General features: G+C 35.2%; 2 protein-coding genes across 5 annotated transcripts in view; both read right to left on the bottom strand.

The window, feature by feature from the left end:
• LOC106152299 (microtubule-associated serine/threonine-protein kinase 2) overlaps positions 1-14,550 on the bottom strand; it is a 54,777-nt gene extending 40,227 nt beyond the window's left edge. Inside the window, exons 1-2 of one of the 4 annotated variants that reach the window (XM_024076163.2) lie at positions 14,270-14,550; positions 11,440-11,900 (exon numbers count right to left, since the gene is read on the bottom strand). In XM_024076163.2, the coding sequence (XP_023931931.1) occupies positions 11,440-11,769 (330 nt within the window). In that variant the 5' untranslated portion in view covers positions 11,770-11,900; positions 14,270-14,550. Of the gene's footprint in view, positions 1-979; positions 5,404-11,439; positions 11,901-14,269 lie in introns of those variants that run through there. The other 3 variants (XM_024076162.2, XM_024076161.2, XM_024076160.2) reach the window with 3 other exon arrangements.
• A 734-nt stretch (positions 14,551-15,284) lies between these two features.
• LOC106176146 (ras-related protein Rab-10) lies at positions 15,285-21,262 on the bottom strand. Its single transcript, XM_013558400.2, has 6 exons — positions 21,074-21,262; positions 18,968-19,028; positions 18,309-18,447; positions 18,060-18,149; positions 17,763-17,864; positions 15,285-17,561 (listed from the first exon to the last, which is right to left on the bottom strand). Exons 1-6 carry the CDS (start codon positions 21,198-21,200, stop codon positions 17,478-17,480), a joined length of 603 nt encoding a protein of 200 aa, XP_013413854.1. The 5' UTR covers positions 21,201-21,262; the 3' UTR covers positions 15,285-17,477.
• Between the last annotated feature and the right edge of the window lie 1,092 nt (positions 21,263-22,354).

The raw sequence follows: 22,354 nt of genomic DNA, 5'->3' as shown, positions 1-22,354 counted from the left end.
TTTGAACAATAAATGATATATCAATTCAACTTATCTGCTTCCTACAAAGTACTTTTGTAGGACAAGAATGCTGTTATAACTCTGAACTGTTCAGTAAGTTAATTTCTGGAATCTCTGAAGTTCTCCATGATGCCAATTGACAAGACTGCTGGAATTAACTTATCTTAAAAATGACTTTACACTTTAGATAATGCCATCTGCTTTATCAGCCAAAGGGAAAAAATGCTCTCCAGGCTTAGTCAAGGGGTGAGGCAGCTCACACTATACTCGCACTCATAAAACGATTAGCTGTCTCAAAGACCCCATTCAGATACACACATCGACTAGTTGGGTCAGTGGAATCAGCCTTATTGTCTGACATGCCTCCTCGAGCAGCTAGCTAGGGGGTAATTAAACTGAACTCAAACGAACGTTAATTATCGAGTAGCTGCTTGCGGAGGCGTGTCATTCAGTTAAACCAACTGCACTTATCGAGAGCCCCTGCAGAATTGGACTGACCCAACTAGTACTTTATATCTATCTGAATGCTCCCAAAGTCTCACATTTTCTTCAGATTCTTATTATACAATGGTTGTTCTATCAAACAGTTTATGACCACAGCTATAAGAAAAATACCCAATTTGGAACAGGAATGACTGAACTTTTTATCCAGCGCTAGAGAACTGGCTAGCAAACCTATCTTATCAGCAACCATCATGTTGCTGCTGTATTGCAAACATTAATAAAAAAAGCCAATTTAGCTGAGCTGCATAAAACATCTAATGGAAAACAACTGTTTCAGTATTTAGGTAAGTGCCAGTAATTGGAGATTTTGGTTCATAATCTGGTAGATATAGGCTATAAAAAAGCACTATTAATATTCATGGCTTTAAAATGACAAGGGCAGATAGAATAGCATGCACATCTACATTTGATCTAAAATTCTAATAAAAGCAGATATAACAAAGTGGGAGTTAGTATTTCATAAATAGTATACTACCTTTGTGTCCATACAATTAGCAGAGTTTGGAGGTGTAATCCTGACTCGTAGAGTCGTGCCTCGTCTTCGAACGATAACAGGAGCATCTTCCTCATAAATAATGGGAGTTCTATTGCTTGGCAGGTCACTAATTGTGATACTTCTGCTGTGGGGTCTAAAAACTGTTTCATTACAATTAACTGGACACAGATGGGGTCTTGAAGCATTGCCGTCTCCATTTACTTCAGTTGCCATTCCCTTTTTGTCCTTTCTTGCTAGTGCTAAGATACTAGAGGAAAGAAGTCTTCCTTGTGGTTCATTTTGATTTTTTTCTGGAGCGGTCAATTGTGGTTGATCCTTGTCTGCATCTCTGTCCTGAAGGTGACCTACAGGACAATCACAGCCCTGTCTTCCAACTGTTGGTTTATACTGTTCATTGTCCCTCACATAATTCTGTGTCACTTCAGTTTTGTGTTCTATATCCTGTGTGACCTCAGTTTTATTTCCCATGTTATTATCATCCTGCTGCTGTAAAGTGTCTTTTTCTTTTCTTTCAGATTCCTCTTTAGACTTTGCCTGTTTTTCAACCTTAACATCCAGTGATGAAGTATAATTCTTTACGTCTTTAGAATTAGATTTGATTTCACAAAAGGAGGTGAAGACACCTTTCTTTGAATCTTGTTTAACAGCTGCCTTCTCATCTTTTACAAATGTCCCCGTATCTACCAAGGAACTCTTTTTCCCATCCCCTTTAGGAGTTCCTCTCTTTTTCATGGTTTTCTTACTCACAAAAAGCTGTCCTTTGTCTGCCATGTTTCATAACAGAAGCAAGTTCTTATTTCATCACGAAATTTACATCTATGTCTTCTGTGCTCTTGAATCTCTTTCCTTGCTTGCACTGCTCTGACAAATTCAGCATATGCCAAATTAAAACTCTATGACCAATAACTTATGGAAAACTTGTGCAGGAGGATCATCACCAGTGGGCGGCATCACAAGTCGATTACTTATAAAATCCAAAGATGCGCAAGCTCCTCAGTGGAGATTAAAGCTCAATTTACATTGTCTCTACTAAACAAACTGCCGTAGATAGTATGGTCTTTCTGCTCAGTTCTTTAAATTTCATCGAGGCACTTCTCTTCAAATCATTTTTTTTCCCACTCAACAAAAGTTTCCATTGATTTTACCATTGATGCATTTTTACATTGAAGACATCAAATCCATTTGTAACTTTGTATTATCCCTGATAATGAACGTCTCCAACATTCAAAATCACCAAGAACTGTATTCAAACCAGTTCCACTCCAGTGGAACCCAATTAAGCAGCTCTAGCAAATTTCTAGTAATTTATGGTTTTTCATGCTATTTTTCGGACAAACTTCATTCACTCTCAAGGAAATGCCACCATTACCTAGAGTGTCGAGTGCAGAGCCATCAATTTCTGTGCTATGCAAGGCAAAGCACTACACTTACTCTTCAGTACAAAACTACCCAAAGGCTTGCACTTTTCTATTGATCTATCAATCATAGATAACATCCTAGCAATGTTAAATTGATGAAATATCTACTGTTACATTTTCCAAAATAATGCCTACTACAGATATTCTGAAAGTACCAAGGCTCCTTTCCACTATTCTCTTTAAATCATAATTCATAACTTCAGCTGGAAAATGAAACTAGCCAGATGTCTGACGTCAGCCCTTAACATCATCAACACTAAACAAAAGCAATGAGCTTTAAGTCTTCCTATTTTTACAAAAAGTCTGAAAGAATTGCCTTGAAAAGTAAAACGTGATCAAACAATCCTCCAAATATAAGAATCCACACATTTCCTGTTCCTTTTCTCATACAATAGTTTTTTTTCTAGGTAACATACACTCCTCTACAAAGTTCATATTTCTTGTGGTCAACCATTCATACGTCAGTAGACTTCTGAAAATGTAGCAATATGTTCACTCTTCATCAATTCAGAAGTAAAATGCTGTGAACTTATGTATTTGATAACTGGGTGTTATCTTCCAAATTTGCCTAGTATTTCAAACAGCTCCCACCGTGATTCCTCACCAATTGGCTTTGAACCACAAAATCCTCTTCCAATTTGGTAGACTTTCCCTCAAGGAAGAGCATTTTTAATGATTTCTGTTCCTTCAATTGATCTGGCTCAACTCTGTGCTAGGTTTACAAGAACCTGAATGACATTCTTGATGCAGGATGAATTCCAATTTTGCGTGTAATACATCTGTCATTTTTCATTTCTCAGTTTTGCAATCAAAATCTGCTGTACAGGGCTAATCGACTCGGCAGGGTTGAAGACAGAAGGGCAACCAGCAGTCTTATAATGCAGATGTAATCTCTAATCTTAATGATGGCTTAATCTGAATCTGATGAAAATCACACATAGAAAATGATGTCACTATAATGAAATTTACTCTGTAATGAAAATGACTGTTCAGGTTGACCTGCCTCAAGCGAAAAGAAATTGCAAACAGTATCTCATTATTTTGGAGAGAAAAAAAGTGGTCAAACCCTGGCATGTCATTATGGTATCAATAAATATACAGACAATGCAGCCATTAAAATTGCAAAGGCCACCTTGTCTTCATCTATCAATTATAATTCCCAGCATAAATGCATTACTGCTTTCAGTATTGTGTCTAAGTGTGGCATAACACTGCCATGGAGTCAATTAAATTTAGATCAATGCGCCCACAATTCAGTTGTACTTCCAGTCTTTTTTACATCACTTTGCCTTGTTGTTGCCTGGTAAAAACAAATCATTACATCTTTATTTAAAGGCAGGCTTTCCAGAGCAAAGACAACTAATAAATTAAATCACAGGCAGGGATTGAACGATCTCAGTGGTACTTCATCCTGAAACAGATTCCTGTTGTGAAAGTTATTTTTCCTGCCTGCATCAGATTCTCTTTGATGCATTCCAAACAATATACTTTCAAAAGATGCCTAATCCATGAGTAGCATCTAGTGAACTTCTTATCCAAGAGATTACATGCTGATAAATGCAATACAACATTGCCTACATTCAAGTCTAGCAAATGATTCAGTTAAACCGACTCCTTCATATAGTAAAGAAAATACTTATGTTCTGTCCAAGAATATTCACCAAATCAATTCTTGTTAATAACTTGAGTTTATATCATTGCAGTGCCCAGGAATCCTCAGTTCAATCCTGTAAATGACCTTATTTTTAAACCCCCTGCCTTTCTCATTACCAGCTGAGCACCTGATAGGATATAAACTTATCCAGTTTTGACTTCCTTCACCTTTTAGCCAAATAAAACCCAGCATTTCTGACTGGCATAAAGCAGCATGGCCATTGACACAGGCCATAATTGATCCCAGTGAGTAAAGGGTGAGTTAAATTGCCCAATACAGCATGGTCAGCCAATAACTGTAAATGATCCATAATGTTACTCATCCACTCTGGTCACGGTTCCAAAAGTTGTATTAATATTAATGTCAATAGTAATGCATCACTCATGGCGCAAGTTTCCTCTTCCAGTCTTTGATCCTTCGATAGCAATTAACTGACTTCAATCCGATATATTGGAAATATAAGTATACGTAAATGGCAGAGTTGCCTGGCAGAGACTATCAATGAAGACTTCTCCGAATGCATCAGCCCTGTCCTATTCAAGTGTTTCTTCTCAGCTTCCAAGTTAAATGTTTATCCCAGCTTCCTCTATAAGAGTATGGGGTTGTTAACCTACAGCAAGAACAGCATCAACCATAAGTCAGTTCCACTCCGTTGATCAGCAAACAGTGCTGCAGTTCAGATATCCACTTCTATTAAGGCAAGTAGTTTAAACCAGACAGCAACAGCAACAGCTCACTGGTCCAAGACCTGTTTTTGGATCGAATAAATGAGAAACTGAACACATAATACCAAAGTAATGTACTAATTGGAATTCCATCCAAGATTGCTTTGGATAAGTTTTTTTTGCCAAGAATCCTTATACGAACACTCCTTCAGACACCTGCCTATGTGCAAGACAACAATTTACCCCAATACTGGGATTACTGAGTCACTCTCTGCACAGCCTCCCCTATCTCTATCTCAGTTCTTTCTTGCTTGGAGGTCATTCAGCAATTAGCCTGAAAATCCCAATGTCAATAAGAAACTTGTATTGCTGTACAAATGAACTGAATCATATCGTGCTCATATCTCCAATGCCAGGGCACCATCGTGGTTTACCAAAAAAATTCCTTACTGCTTAATCTTCTAGCCAAGGTCAAGGTAAGCATTAAGCAACACACTGAAAGTCATCTCAGTATCTCTCTTCCTCTTTGACTTCCATATACGTATCACTTACAGACCTTGCCGAGTCCTAGGGTGTTGTTACAGCCTTCATTTGCTTCCCTTATTCATCCACAGTCTGATATTGCATTGTAAAGCAAACGGTGCAAAAGAATAATAACACAACAGCCATAAATAGTTGACTTTGATGGATGTGAACAAAATACTAGAGTAGGAGAGCCCAAGATAATACACCGATACCAGAGGTCAGCTTGGTTCGATCCTCATAAAAGCAAAAAAAAAAAGTACTTGCTACCTGTATACAAGCTCTTCTTCTATCTACAATAACATCCGTGATTTGGCAGGTGGAGAATGGGGATTTAATTAGAAATCCAACTTACTACAGGTAAACAAGCTATGAATATCTTTTGGAGGGCTTCAACACTGGTGCAATGTTTGCACAGCAAGCTTTAAAGCCATAACTCAACTGATTTCATGTAATAGGTGGGCCTTATCAACATGCATTATTTCTATACCACATAAAATAAAAGGCTAATTGTCATCAATCACACTGCTCATTAACAAAAAGAAAACAACTAGTAACTATGTTACTGCAGCAAATACCGCATTTCAAATATTTGCAAATAATCTCAACATATAGCTCAATTAGAAACTCTTGACTTCAGCACATCCTTTTTTTAAGATACAGGGATAATCCTGAATTCTTATTTGATTTTTATTAAGGTTTTGTAAATGTTTAGCTCACCCAAAAATTTGGGAAATTATTAACATGCCTAGTCTATACCAAATTTGATATATATATGCAGTTATATCTGCTTTTAAAAGTTTCTTATTCAAAATTAAATTTCATCAAATATACAATTTAAAACGAGATTCTTATAACAGTTCATTTAAACTTAAGAGTTAAATTATTTACACCACTGTCAATGACTATGACTAAAACATCTCAATAGATTGATAAATAGTTCACCACTAGGGGGCGTTTTACCAATACACAGTCTTTAAACAGACTTGATTAGTGTCCGTCTCTCATCTGCTTGCCATCAATAGCAACAAGACAATCCAATCATATATACCACAGTTGTGAGTGCATCATATCTACTGGGATGCAATGAACACCACAGGCAGATGTTGGTATAAAGTCATCAACAAGAGTGGGATAAAATGATTGAACTATACTTGAATTGATTGCATCCAGAAAATATTACTATAGCTGTATCATATATCATAACAGATAATACAAAGGGAATCAAAATTATACATTCAAATGTTACAATGGATTTCTAATATGCAAATAAAACTCATAATGAAAATCCTATTCAGACAAACCATAGAAATGTTTAAGAAACATTTAAGCCTTTTAGTGCACTTTTAGTGCATTAGCTATTAACCTGTTACACCTCTGATTTAAAAAATATTGATTTCTGTTTAAGCCTTGGTGATTGGCTTAGTAACTTCAATGTTTATCAGCACTGTGAAACTCAGAATCAAAACGTACTAGTTCTTGACAAATAATGACCATCACACAATCTGGTAATCAAGTTACAGGTGCACATTTTCCAAGACCAGTAAAAATGTTTGACGTCAGATTTTTTTGGTACCAGATCTATTCATCAATTAAGTCTGCTGGCGACTGGTCAAGTTACTTAACAAAGTAACAACCAGTCTGGAATAAATCAACTCTTCTTTTTTTGAGCAAAGGAAATTTGTTTTCAGTGCTATATCTTCACCCTCTGGGTGTTATATCTAAGGCTAATCCTAATAGGAAGTTGTACTTCAGATGATTTTACCGTAAGACTCATTACCTAACAATGAAGCTCTCTGTTTGGCTCTCCCGTATAATTAACATCACCAGCTTATGATCTACCTGCCAACCCTACATTAGCAAATACACGGGTCAAGGGAAACTGACCCTATATGAACGTGCATGCATTTTGTTACTGTAAAACTGCTGGATACCTCTGGGTCCTTAATCTAAAATCTATACAGATATGTCAAGTTGATTTCCTCGTACCTATTGCATGTGGAAACAGTAACTACATGAACAGGCGAAAAATAATTTGTATCAATAAATTAAAACGATTTTAAGAAGGGAGAGAATGAAGTCCCTTAACATACACATATACATTAACATAATTTGTAATATATAAATGGCAAAAAAATCAATTAATAAGGACTGAGAATCTCCTAGCGTGATCAGATCACTGATATGCCATGTCGAAGCAAGAAAGTTGCAACAACATCCATTATACAAATGGATTTATACAGTTGCCTAGAGTGATAATGCATTAGAAAGGCAAGTGCCAAGAGTTTTGTTTAATCTACAGTGCAGACTGTTTCCTTGACTAAAGGCAAACAAAGTCAGCGAAAATCCAATAGGAAATGACATTTCTACCAACACACACAAAAAATCTCCAACCCACATCTTGCACCAGACTTTATTTTCCGATAAAATACAACAAAGCCACTGCGTGCCAGACCTTAGTTAGTACTTGTGTTATGACACAGCCAGATAATGAAGTGTGTTCAGCTCGGAGAAACACGTGGGTGACTGAAAATCCCTTCGTTGACCAGTAACCACAAATCAATTAAATAAGCATGTAAGGAAGTGCACATGCTTTTTATTCAATCAAAGGGAAAGGCAATCGAAAGGTCAAGCTTCATCTTTTACCTTTCTACGATTATGAAGCACATGATCCTAGAGACTGTGGACCATGAGATAAATGAGCTTTTATTTTTTAACCATAAACATAACACCTTGGACCCAGTGTACATATAACAGATCTATCTAAGATTATACTGACTTGAAGGGCCATCATCACCATTATTTTCTTTATCTTTTAATGGCACAAAAATTGAGTATGTCATTTATAAGTAAAAAAATCTACTGTTTATAAGCAGAAATAGAAAAATTATATTGCAGCAACCGTATAGAAGTAGGCAATAGAAGTCATCTCAAATGGTAACTATCTCTTCCTTGATATTAGATATATACATACAGAGAGTGCTCAATGAACGTGAAAGTTTCCAACTATCTTGGATACTAGTTTCCAATACCAGATACATATATATCATGACAGAACACAATACAAATTTCAAGTCCAATTAAAGACAAATTTTTACAAAAGGCAAATTAATAAGCCTTTGAGATGATGATTTTTAATATCTCAAAAGTAAGTTGCAATCAAGATTTTTCTTTTATCTAGGGTAATCCACAAAACAGTCAATAACCCCAATGGCATTAGAGAAACCACGCCGTGCACCTACAAAGCAAATTTTCTCAAACTGAAATGACTACAATAACTGTGCAACATTAATTTTATTATCTTCTCTGTGTGGGATTTTGATTCACAGTACCTGGTCTTGTAATACAGCTCATAGTAACACATAATGGCTTAATATCAGCCCCAGGCAAGCCCCTGTGGATCAGCTTCAGGAACTTGATGCCGGCTTTATTTTTTAACATTCTTAGTAAGCATTATGGGATACGAGAGTTTTGTTGCCAACTCCATGCAACAAACAAGTGAGATATTAATGAATAAATCCCACAGCTTTGTAAGAACGTGTGGCCAATGATAAATCAATTTTACCTCACTAATGTTTGCCATCCATTTGTAACTTATTGTCCTGAAGCAAGGAATTAGAAATTAAAGGAATCAACAATTACTGTATTCTTTTTTTGATGAATGAGAAATATAAGCAAAATGTGGAATTGATTTTTTTGTCACGACTTGCAAATTCTTGATAACAACTGCAGAATATTTGTACAGCAGTGCTGACTGATATCATATCTTTTACTAGTAAATGAAAATGATCTCATATCAACCACGAACATCAAGACAATTTAGTTTCAGCATGACTGAAAATCAAATTTTTCTTCCTATAATCATGCAAATGTCAAATGCAATACATGACAAAGTAATAGAGTTAAGCAGTTCCCTTCACATATTGTGGCTAGATGCATGGCACATTACAAAGACACAATCACCACAATGCTTCTTCCTTAAAAACTGCCAAATCCTTTCTTACATATTCATGTAACTTCTAATTTTTTATCCTGAAATAACAGTAATGGCATATAGCCTAGAAATCTCTCCAACAAAGGTCATCTTTGCCCATTTAAAGGTAATGGCCCATAAGATAAATGTTCACCTAGCAGATGAGACTGAGAGATAGTTGCACGCATTTCCTTCAGATGACTCAGCAACTCAAGGTATTAGACAAAACAACAGGTATGATAACAAAAGAAAAAAAAAACTATGACAAAAAATTAAGTAAACAATATCCATCTAGAGCAGACTTAACTGGAAAAATAATCCCCCCTCACGCTATACTGCTCTGAGTTGTCAATGGTACTCAACCCAGGTTGACCTACAGAGGTGACATAAACAGAGGGAAAAGGTAAACTGAGGACTTATGTAATATAATAACTCACACCTGCATATATCTTACAAACACCAAAGCAAGCAGGTTTAATATGCTACAGTCACATCCAAACTCGTGGTAAAGAAGGGCCAGTGTTCATGAAATGTGTTAGATGTGCCTGGAACTGAATGTAAATACAGCACATGCATAGCATTTGATATACTGGGAAAAGATGGGGGGAAAATCTGCCAGCAAATGACGCCATCTAAAACATGATGTCATATGGTAGGATCTGATAAATAAAAAATACAATAATTAAATGATGGAAGATATGCTAGTGCCAGTTTTAACCTTAAGCAGGTAATTCCAATGTAATGATGTCACCTCTTTACATGCCTCATGAAATAGACAAAGTCAACTTGCATATATATCCTAAAGATAAAGACATTTGCCTTCATAAACATAAATCATTTCCCTAATTTCTGAGGGAATCTCATGATACAGAAGTTGCATGCTGAGAGAGGTATGTGGTCCAGGAGTACGCATATATTTAACTCAGATATAACTGATGCATATTAGATGCGAGACTGATAATGACCACATTGAGGAAATTAGGATGTGACCCCTGATGTCCTTTTTTTGTATGGCCAATCGCCCTACAAATGACCACTTAAGTTGCTACCTGCTGATCATAAAAAACCCTGTGACATAGATTTCCTTCTTAAGGGTTGTTTTTAGGTAAAATTGATGAGTTATGAAAACTTTCCAATGAAAAGAAGGACAGAAGACCGTGAACATGTGAATTATACCATGATATCTATGCAATGCATGTCTATAATCTTTATAACAGTGGGAAATAAAAATGCCCTCGCACATGAACAGGGCATCAGATGTAGTTTAATGGCTCATTGGCATGGGAGTAAGGATCCTTAAGGTATGTTGGACAAAAGGCAGACTCCACTGAACTCTTTGATGATGGGCTATAAAACTCCACCTTGGTTGTCAATTTAGTACTTATTAATTAAAGATAAAGACCAAGTCAGGGTTGCAAACATTACAGATCTATCCAAATTCACTTTTCAATTGTTAAAAGTAATACACCTGAAAGCAAAAGAAATCCATACTAAAATGTGTAAAGAGTCTGATAAAGTTGAATTATATTAGCCTGTTGAATTATATTAGGGAAAAGACAAATTTGATCATCCTTTGTCCATATATTTAGAGAGAGACAGGTTTCGCGATTTTTTCAACCACCTATCAGATTGGACAGATAGGCAACAAATGTGCAAAAACATCACCTGTCTGAAGGGCTTGGCATTCCATTGTTGTCAACGATTGGACCAAGCACAGCGCCTGATTGATCAATTGACATTAACCTTCACTTCATATATTTCAATACAAGAGCAGAAAAGTAAATGTGTCAAAAGTGTTTCTTTGAAAACGTGTTAAAACTAAACAAATTTATCAAATTTGTTGGTAATAATTGCTTTTATAAATACATTTTCAAATAATCAAGACCCCATTCCCATACCTAGATCTAACAGGATTGACCCATCTCTGAAGGGATTCTTGTTAAATTGCCTTTATCTTTACTGGCTTAGATGTCTGACAAGCCTACTGAAGCTGCTAAACGAGTTAATTACCCCCTTACAGCTTCAGTAGGCATGCGAGGCATCTAAGCTGCTCAAGTTGAATGCAATTTAGCAAGAAACTCCCAGGAGATGGATCTATCCTGCTAAATCGATGTAGGCATGGGAACAGGGTCTTACATTAAACCAGCCTGACAAAGTAGGGTTCAGGCAAATCAATGCCAAATTGGAAGAAAAAGCCAGATACTCACCTCATTATCGCTCTCTGTGTCCCCTCTGGCCATCCTGACTGCCCTCATTAACAGCTCCCTGGCAGGCACAGATTTCACTTTGTACATCTGCTCCAGTTCCTCGCCATGTAATGTACGGAACTTCATAAGCGACATCTCCACTGGGAAGTGGTGCAGAAACTCTCCCAGTCCATGCCTCCGTAAGAACTCAGTGAAGGAAACATTGCGTTCCCTTCTTGGTGTGTCCTCAACATCCCCTCCTCCGCTGCTGCTGACGTCCATGTCAGCCTCTCCTACGACTATCTGCAACGGTTCTCTAATGCCACCTTCTGTACATTCTGGTTCTGACATGTTTCCTTTTTCTCCCTTGGCTACACAATTCACTGAGCAAAATGTGCTACAACCACAGTGAACTCTCTTGGTAAATGCAGGCCCGATTCATCCCTTTGACTATTTTCCTGGCTTACATGGTCTCTTTAAACCTGAAAAGTGAAAGATAAACATTGAACCTCATATTCAAACATGGAATTAAACAAAATGATGGATACTGTACATGTCTAAATGTCACATTACAGTCTTACTATTTCTTTTTTTTTTCCCTTGCCTTCTTAACAAAACATTGCCCTTCCGATTAATTTATGAAGTCTAAACAAAACACTGTTGCAATGTGGAATTGAATATACTTCATATTGCATCATGTGCAAGTTCCTCATGTACATAAAAATCCATAAAGATTTATATATAAATTATGTAAGAAATAATGCATTTAAAAAATCCAACATGTTCAACAATGCCAATTAAGTCTTATATAACAATATATTAATTCAAGATCAAAACGGGGGAGGGAGGAAACTGATAAAAACCATGATGATCTATTTTCTTCTGCATCAATCATGACCAGACATTGACAGAGAACTTACCATCACCTCCAGAAGATGTCAGACGTTCAACAAATATCAACCAAATACCATAATGTCAAAACAGACTTAATATAAACCATTAACACAAACAAACCATTGACGGCTGGCCTATAAATAAGACGAAATACCAAAACAGTTTTTCAAGGATGAGACTGCCATAGTGAACAAGTAGGAAAATATGGCGTGGGGGCCAGGGGGCCGCCTAGGCCAATGATATTTTTGGCTCCCAAGAAGCCAGAAATTTGCCGACAGTCAGAAGAATCTCATCCCTGTTTTCTACTAAAAATTTCAAATACACACACACACACACAAATGCACACAAAGAAAAAAAATGAATATTTATGCTGGATTCATTTTGTTTTATGGACGTATGTGACAGGAAGAGACACAGACATATACATGTATATGCTCATCATATCGATCTGACCTGGTTGTTCTTGCTGTAAACATATCAAATGTATATCTCCAGTTGGTAATCTCTGCACACTACCACCCACTAAACATGTAGTATACAATCCTCATTCCTATACACTGGTTACCATATGAAGCCATAATCCAATCTAATGACCCATTCATGCGTTTTCTCTTTCTTAATATATTGTTTGCATGTCAAACATATTTTTAACCACTTTTGATCATTTTCTTATGTGTTTGGAAGCATTCATTAATTTGAGAAAGGTGGACAGGAAGCCGTGTAGTGATGACAGACCTGTAGCCTGCAATTTCAGAGGGGGACTCTTTTTCTGAAAAAGCGGACCTTTTACCATTCGCATTCGTGTTCTTATATCAGTAAATTTTTATCTAGAGCAGACCTAGAGCAGACAATATACAAATTGTCACTGTACAAAAACTATGAATTTTATTTAGATTTATAATCTGTACCAATATCCAAAGGCATGTTCTATTGTTTTCAATTTATAATTAGATGACTTCTATTACTCAAATATGGAAAGTGAAAATACAACAAACGTGTGTATAGCCTCTTACTCAGTTCAAGCCACATGAACGAAAGCATGGTCTTAAAATCTAATTTTTACATACTAGAGTATTATTGAATTTTGAAATGGCCAGTTAGTATTTGAAAATTATAGCACCAAAATCTTGTTTTAAGTCCCTTTAAATAGTTAATTATAATGGTTTGATTTGTGATGATCCAAACAAATACTTTGTCATCAGATCCCCGAAGAACAGCCTGTAGCAATAACATTTTATTACAGGTATGTTATATAGAGGCAGTTATTTACACGACCAGGCCCATGCAGCCAGTCTGAGAAAACAGAAGTTTTTATTGTCCATGCAAACAGGGCACTGGACAATTGTAAACCCCTGGTCATACCACACAGTTGTTTACTTGTTAACACACCTTGGCAATTCACCGGTCAATACTGAAACAGAACACCAGTCTTGTGAGATGAAAAACATAATGTTCCACTACCAGCAAATTACTGCCTACCTTATTCACCTAGTAAAGTAATATGGCATGCTTCAAAACAAGGCCATCTACAAACCCTTCTACACAAATACCACCATTCTCAAATTCAAGAGTTGATGAATTAATTAATACACCCATCTTGTTAAATAAGTCAAGTATAAATCCTTGATTAAGTATTACATAAACCATCGATAGACCTATAGTTAATTCTGTTTGACATGAATGAAAACTTATGGTCTTTAATATTAAAAATCAAGTGGCAAATTACACTAGTACTTACCTACCTCTCTCTCTAGGATCACCACTTTTTTATTTAAAAATAACTTTTTGTTACTTTTACATGTATAATCAGAAATATCGACCCTGATCAAATGATTTCTTTTGAAGCCAAAAAGGGCCCTGCACTATTGATTATTGAAGCCAAGTAAAAATAAGTTATTACTTCTACCCTGTCTTTTCCTGTTGAGTTAAAGCAAAATTATCAACACAGTTTACTCACGCTCCGGATATTTCTCTCATCCATAACAGAATACTAGGTCCGAGTTGACGTCGACTTTGCGGTTTGGGCTGTGAAGCTGGAGCACCAGCAGGTTTTCGTTTGATTCTGCTTACTTCTTTTTTGATTAAGTAAGCAACAAAAAAAGCTGCATATATACTGTTAAAATATTAATATCGCTTGTACGAAACCTCTTCAGTTAAAAATTGACTCAATGATCCTGAATGATTTCAATATTTGTAGTAAGTCTCACCGCCTTCCATAGCACTGCAAGGCGCGCATGTGCGGAAGCCTATTTTAAAAACTGGGTTAAACCAGGAAATTTCATGTTATTGACTCATGCTGTGCAGTATTTTATGAGATATCCACCCGGCTTATTAGAACAAAGAAGAAAAACGTATTTTATCATGTTCTTGGTGAGATAGCATATGCGTAATAATTAAGAAGATGTTGTATTGATAAATTGACTGAAAATTACATGAGCGCATCTACCACAATATTCTTGCATACTGCCGAGGCATTTCGTTCTACAACAGTCAATACCTAGGTTTTCTTTATGCGGCTTTTATGAATTAAAAAAAAAAAAAAAAAAAGAGCATGTAAAACATTTCTTAAATTATCAGCAACCAATTTCATCTGTTTATTCTGGCCAATTTTATGTCAGACAATTTTTGTAACTACTCTTCCAAATGACGCTGAACTCGCTCAAAATGCTTCCACACCAATACTGCTGTACGCACTGATAACTGGCATACAAAATACAAAGGTATTCTGTCCGCATTTGAAAGTGAGCAAAATACCAAGGTATTCTGTCCGCATTTGAAAGTGTCTCAAAGTCACATTTTTTTTTTGTCTATATAGAGACGAGATAAAATTCAGTAGAAATTTGTCTGACACTCAAAGCCAATGTTCTATTTGGCGACTTCTTAGAAATTTTGATGGCAAGTAGCTTTCATTCCATTTTTTTTTTTTTTCCCAAAGATGTGATCAATATTATGAAAAAAAAAAACAACAGGCATATTTACAAATATTTTAGCCTTTATTGTAATGACAACCTGCAATCTGTGTCAGCATGTTAATTATTAAATGAGATACTCCAACAAGCACCAACAGCTAAAACTGCTGTGAAAGCAGGTTAATACCACATAATGATACCCTTTACTTATTCATCTTGTCAGCATTCTGTTCTCAGCTCCTACTGTAAAAAAAACCCATTCCTACATAAAGGTAGCAAGAAGACAACTAATGAGCAACATATTCTAATAGCACTGGGACAGATGTTCTAGACCAAGACAGTAAACAATTTACAATAAGGCACATAATAAAAATGTTTAAACTGCAAGAATTACACATTGCTTACATTGTTACTACTGTTGGAGTAATCATGTGAAATGTGCTGTTTTGTTGAAAGCATACACAGTTACAAGCACAATTTAATAAAATATACACATCTTTTCGTACCACTATAATTTAATCTAAAAGCAGGGCTTAACCCACTTGTGTAGTGTAAGAATGGATCCAAAATGTTCTTTGGAAGCCCTTCTACAAAACAAAGCCCAAGTTAATTTACTAATATTTCAGAAAAGAATAGTTAAGTCTTTCTTCAATGGACATATACGCAGTGTCATCTTCATCAATTCTAATCCATAATGAAAAAAATTAGGTAATATGGCGTGATTTAAGAACATTCAACTGCCTTTTGTCACTACAGAAACAGAATCTTCATCAATCAAAGTAGTCTTTGGAAAAGGAAACAATTCAGTTAACCTTTCTTTTAAAGGTGAATAATAAAACCACTTCACAGGACAACTATTAAAGCAAGTGACAGTATACTGCATAGGATATAAACCTGTCAATGACACTAATACAATAGAACACCTACAAGCAACGAAAGGTAATACATAAAACTGCCTTTCTTCCTTGATATAGAGACAATTCCCCAATCTTTTTTTGACATAACCCAATGAGAACAGAATCTTTCTAATAAATATGTGAATGAAGTCATGCCAGTACAGGTCTAGAGTAATTACATAAATGGTGATACAATGTTATTTAGACAAAGTGTAATTAATAATAACTTTAGTAAATACATGACGTTTCTGCAGATTGTGCAACTTTTTGTAAATACGAGTGTTAAAGACAGGCTTATGCTTAGAACTACACACTATATTTATTTCATTTGACTCTTTCAAGGAAGGCAAGAAGTTAAAAACACCCTTTCATTAAAGGCTTTAAGAAATGTTTTGACAATACATGAAATAATATCAAAGCCTAAAATGTACACTTTGGTGAAAGTTTGACAGTAGACAGCAGTTTACAAATATGCACTGCACTATTTACAAGATAATGTGACAATGCCTGTACACAGAAATAAGTATCAGAGTCACCAGATGCCTCAGTGTCATTTGCACAGTATAAATCACTTGACAGATTGACATTCTGCTTATTTTTAATCTGGTTCCATTTTTCTAGTAAACTTCCACAAACTACAGACTTGCTCTTTGAACAAACTGATTTTTTTTTTTTTTGCATTTGCATAAATTGAAAATCTATAGAAAGAGAAATTCATCCTGGATTTCAATTTAGGTTTAACAAATGAAGAACAGTAAAAATATAGGCTCTGGACTGTGCTCTGAATATCTGCTACAGCTGGGAATCACAACATTCATACCTCTATTATATATGTTAAATTTGAATATTCCACCCAGCAATATATTCCAATATGTTCTATGGATAAGCGTCATTATTATCTGCCATTTTATCTTTGCACACATCCACATAAAATCAATCTTTCTTATGTATTTTTCCTGTTGAAACAAGACTCTTGTTTATAATTTCAGGCTTGGTTTAAAAGGACCAGATACAATAACCGTCTTTTTTATAAATAACAAGCAACAACTGGATAAAAAAAAATTACCAGATACAGTGTTCAGTTTTTTTATAAATAACTTCTCATACCACATTATCCTTTTTGCACTGGGTCTGCAAACTTAAAAACACTGTCGATGAAGACTTAGGAACGTGGTTTGTATGGTCTATGTTTATCCATGCACTGGAAAGGTCAGTGAAACACTTTGCAGCAAACACTGTTGTCAGTTTCTAAACAAGAGCCAGTGCTCTTAACTGATAAAATCATGATGAATCATTCAATAACCAGATAATAAAGGTGCTCTGTACAGTCCAGTAGTTGAAGGTAAAATGTTCAGGGTCACTACTTTGAGCAACAGGATCCCTTGTTTTGGTCTCTCTGTGACGTTATGTCCACACCTCCACCTTGAGAATCCCGACTGGGAGTCTGAGAATACAACCATTATACAGGTTAATACATCTTTATTTGCCTAGGACTCATAATGACTTAAGACTATAGCAATATTAAATATACATTTATCATGAACAGAGCTAAACTAGTAACAAGGTGATTGCCATTTGCAAAGCTATCACATGAACAGATTATTCAAAATTATCTTACAAATAAATCTAAAAGATCATTGTTTACCTTGTCAAGAATTGCCTGGGCCAGATCCATGAATGCCTTTTCTACATTGATGTTGGACTTTGCACTTGTTTCTAAGAATGGAATACAATGTTCTCTGGCGATCTGTAATGATGAAATTTAATCTAAAAGAACAGCTGCAGAAAAAAAAAACGTGCTGCAAAAATAAGCCAAAATTTCACTAGGATTTTTAGCCTGGCAACAGAAAAAATCAATGCATCCTATGATTTTATTTACAGATATAGGTGTTGTGTGTATGTCACAATATTTGTAAATGGTTGCACAGAATGCCCAACTTACTGCGTCTCCCCTTTCCTTGGGCACCTGTCTCTTGTCATCCATATCACATTTGTTACCCAGAATCATTTTCTCTACATCTTCATTGGCATGCTGAAACAATAAACATGTTGGTAATCAAATTCAAAGGCTCTTTTTTAATCAAAAATTTTCATTGCTTCCCATGCTGATTGGAATTGCAAAAATACTTACACTTCCTTTTCAAGATGTATTATAACAAGTTTTCATTTCAACAATAGATTTTGGACTTACCTCATCAATGTTTCTAAGCCACTTTGAAATATTTTCAAATGTCCTGGCATTGGTAATGTCATAGACTAGCATGATTCCCATGGCACCTCTGTAGTAAGATGTGGTGATTGTGTGGAATCTCTCCTGACCAGCTGTGTCCCTGATATAACACAAGACGTTTATCATATCTGTTGAAAAGTTCATAATATTGTTAAGTGTTTAAAATTATGTGACCGAAAATTTTTAAAGACCAAAAAACCGAGTAATGCATATTTCTGAAAAACTCAATAGTACTTTCATATTAGAACTATTCAAAACTTATCAACCTAAAGTAAAACATCGGCAGATGAGTTTTGGTAATGCTTAAACCATTTATCTTAGTTTTAATAAATGACCATGATATGATATCTTCATCAAAATGAGGGCCACATGAATGCTTAAAGCCACCTAATAAAAATGTGATCTATTTGCTTGTATTTAAAAATGAACATGGATTGTATTAAGTAGCATGTGGTTATATTAACCCCATTTAATCTATTATAGCTCTTAGTTTGCAGCTGAACTAGTTATCTACTTAGATTTTTCTCTAGAGCTTGTCATGATATGAATAATATTATATCAATACTCAATGATAAAGCATGTTGGAGTCATTGTGTAGAAATATGCCATTCCACACTTACCATATTTGAAGTTTGATCTTCTTTCCTCCTAATTCAACTGTCTTTATCTTAAAATCAATACCTAGAAATAATACAATAGATAGCATACACTTATCTAATACACAAAATATCTTTGCTCTCTAAAGCAAGTGCACCCAGAGGTTTTCATCCCCAATGGCAACAATGGTTGTCAGGTTTCACATACCAGGCAAATTAGCTTGTTTGCATGATATGAAAATCAGTTCCACCTAAACATCTACACAAACAACAATAACTATAAACTTTTCTTTATAAGCCATGATTCTACTCTTCACATCTTAAAAACAAACAATCTTTTTTAAAAACACATTCTGTGGCATATACAAAATACACCCAAAATATTTAGCTATCACATTCATCTGTTAAAATCCTGTTGAACTCATGCTGAAATATTGTGAAATACTTGTCAAGAAATTAGCTATTTATCTTTAAATTGCTACAGCAATTGCAGTAAATTTGAAAGGATCATGCATAGGGCACAGGTTAGCTATTCCTCCTTACTGACAAGTGGTATTTTGAGTTTGAAAGAGAGTGACACTGGCAAACTTGCATAATTAGTGACATGACATTGATAACACTTTTTATATACTTCCGAAATGCAATTTTATACAGTAAACATTTATGGAGCCTTTTTCCCGGCTACCTATCTATGTCAGACCATGCCATCATGGATATCAATAATTAAGTGTTCTATTTAAACATTCATGACTATATCTCTGCAAATGTGGTTAATGCTGCCCGTGCTATTTTAAGGCATCTGTAGTATCTGTGCCATTATTGATTCAGAAGCCAAGCATGTAATCTTGCTGCTTAATCTTTATTACCAGATACCAGACAGATCAGTTCAACACCTTGTCTGTTAAAAACATGGCTGTAAAAACCACTCTCATATCCTTTAATTCGGTTGTTTTTATTGAGGAAAAAAAAAGGATAAAACAGGAAAGACTTTCAAATCAACAGAAAAGGAAATGCCCAAAATGAAAAGAATTTAATTTCATAATTAGCATTCTCAAATACCAAAATGAGAAAAACAACAATCAGTATTCCCATTAAAACTTAGGGCATTTCCTGTTTGTATCAACACAAATGCATCTCTGCAACACTTTATAAACATACTAGTTCTTGATTTGAAATTTGCTTTTAGCTTCTTTACTAAACAAAATGTCACTTTTAAAAGTGACCTTTGGACATGCTATGAAATGCTAAGCTATATTGATGGCTAACAAGCAATGCCTTCAAGGTTTTCATTTTCCACATAATTCAAATTTCAATTATGTGAGGACTTTGATCAATTTATCTGCTATTCAAAGAACTGAATTTTCCAATTCATACACTGATTTTGTATGTTCATCCCTGTAATTACCTCAACTCTTATTATATGTGAGTAGTCAGTTGTACTTAAAGATTTTCTTTATAAAACCATAAAATGTAACAATTATTCAGTAAATCATCCAACTAATCTAGAAGAAGAAAAGAGACATTGATTTCAGGCATCACTTACTGGAGTGCGTGTATTTTGATGTGATAAAAATCAAAGATTTATAATGGTTGGAGCATTTTTACAAGTTATTTTATGTTAAACTGATTCCAAACTATATACAAGCTGGGTAACAACACACATCTTGACATGGAGTGGTATTAATGCCATGGTTCTTAAAAAAAAATTATTAAAAAGACAGACAATCTCCAACTGGAAAAAACGGTAACTATGATCGCACAGTAGACACACTCTGGCAGACTTACTATCACTATTTGCTGTTGTATTGTAACTCGGTTTTCTGGTCGCAATTCCCAGTGACATAAATGAACTTGAAGCACACCCCACAGCAGAAAACAAATTTTACAAAATGAATACATTTGGGTATATCTAACGTAACACGTATTAACTTATCAAAAGGTGACATGATCTATCATCGTTGTAATCTATCATCAAAATAAAAACCTTTCTTTTTTCAAAAGTGAGAAAACTCTTCACCAGATGACTCATACTCATTCTTCAATTTTGACACTATGCCATGGTCCCTTCGTTTTGACTTTGTTTCACTTCCTATTTCTTTCAAATGCATCATAACCATGATGCCAACTCACCTATAGTTGATATAAAAGTCGTATTGAAAGCATCATCTGAAAATCTGAACAATAAGCAGGTCTTTCCCACTCCAGAGTCCCCTATCAGTAGGAGTTTAAATAGTAAATCGTATGTCTTCTTTGCCATTTCAAATTTTCATTCCAACTATCATGGCCTCTCACACCTTGTACCTATATGATGGGATGGGCAGTTTTTACTTTGACCAAACTGCCAATCAATGTGTTGGATTCTTATATAAAATTTAATTTTTATAGTGAATATATGTAAATTTTACAATATATACTAACATATGTACATTTATATTAGGATGTTTAGCAACATAAAATTATTTGTTATGAACTAGGGTGAACATCCGGGTTATCCGCCTTGGCTAAAAACAACCAATAGACGGCGTGTTTCAAGAGGAGCGTTTTCTTAGAGTGATCAGAGTCAATTATGCATTTACATATTTTACTTATCATTTTGACCCCCCCCCCCCCCAAAAAAAAAAATAAATAAATAAATAAACAAATAAAAAATAGATAGATAGATAGATAGATAGATAGATAGATAGATAAATAAATAAATCTTTCCAGAAGTACTGTCACGAGTAAAGTTTTCGTACTTTCTAACTACCCTCTACCAGGGCGACTGATAGATTTTTGTCATGACTTCAGCCCAAAATGACAATCTATCTAGCTAGAGACATATCTGTGAATATCTGTTAAAATCTATCAGTCGCCCTGGTAGAGGGTACTTTCTAACCATTGCTTCACCAAAGGTACATAATAACCGGGCGTCGGCGGAGCGTGGATTTCCAGTAACACATATAAACCACTTCAACTAGTTTCTCATACGATTCAAATAAATTCGACGTGCCAAGGGATAAACTGAAAAAAAAACACTCCACCAGCCATAAAAAAGCTTTAGACTGCTCCTTTCCTTAAATTTTTGGTTAGAATTTTAACCTACTTATGTGACCACTTTTCTGCGCCATTAATCAGAAAGCTAGCAGAAAAATTATTCTAAATATCTTTTTTTCGGGTAATTTTAAACAATGTCTTTTTGTTTATTCTCTTAGTTGTACTATTTGGACCCATATGTTGGCATTTGGTTGGCTTTTGTGGTAAAAAAATGGCAATCAGCGAACGTTATTCCCTTTGGTTGGTTCACGTTTATTTTTTAATTCGCGCTAAAAAATACCTGTACAAAGGTATTAATTTTTAGACGCTTTAAAAGATGTAGCATACTTTGGGGATATAAACAACAGAAGAAAAATAGAAATAAAAAATCCAACAAAA

This window comes from Lingula anatina, chromosome 1 (genome assembly GCF_051362555.1).
Source record: "Lingula anatina isolate TDL-2025a chromosome 1, LinAna3.0, whole genome shotgun sequence".
In the NCBI taxonomy this organism is placed as follows: domain Eukaryota; kingdom Metazoa; phylum Brachiopoda; class Lingulata; order Lingulida; family Lingulidae; genus Lingula; species Lingula anatina.
Note: the sequence above shows the minus strand (reverse complement) of the source record. Positions and strands in the feature narration are given on the sequence as shown.

What these genes read in the sequence shown, in the direction of transcription:
- LOC106176146 (XM_013558400.2), bottom strand. Translation starts at nt 21,200, where the DNA reads ATGGCAAAGAAGACATACGATTTACTATTTAAACTCCTACTGATAGGG. An exon ending in GACTTTTATATCAACTATAG is followed by an intron (nt 19,029 to 21,073) that starts GTGAGTTGGCAT and finishes TATTATTTCTAG; the next exon opens with GTATTGATTTTAAGATAAAG. An exon ending in CCAAGGAAAGGGGAGACGCA is followed by an intron (nt 17,865 to 18,059) that starts GTAAGTTGGGCA and finishes TCATCATTACAG; the next exon opens with ATCGCCAGAGAACATTGTAT.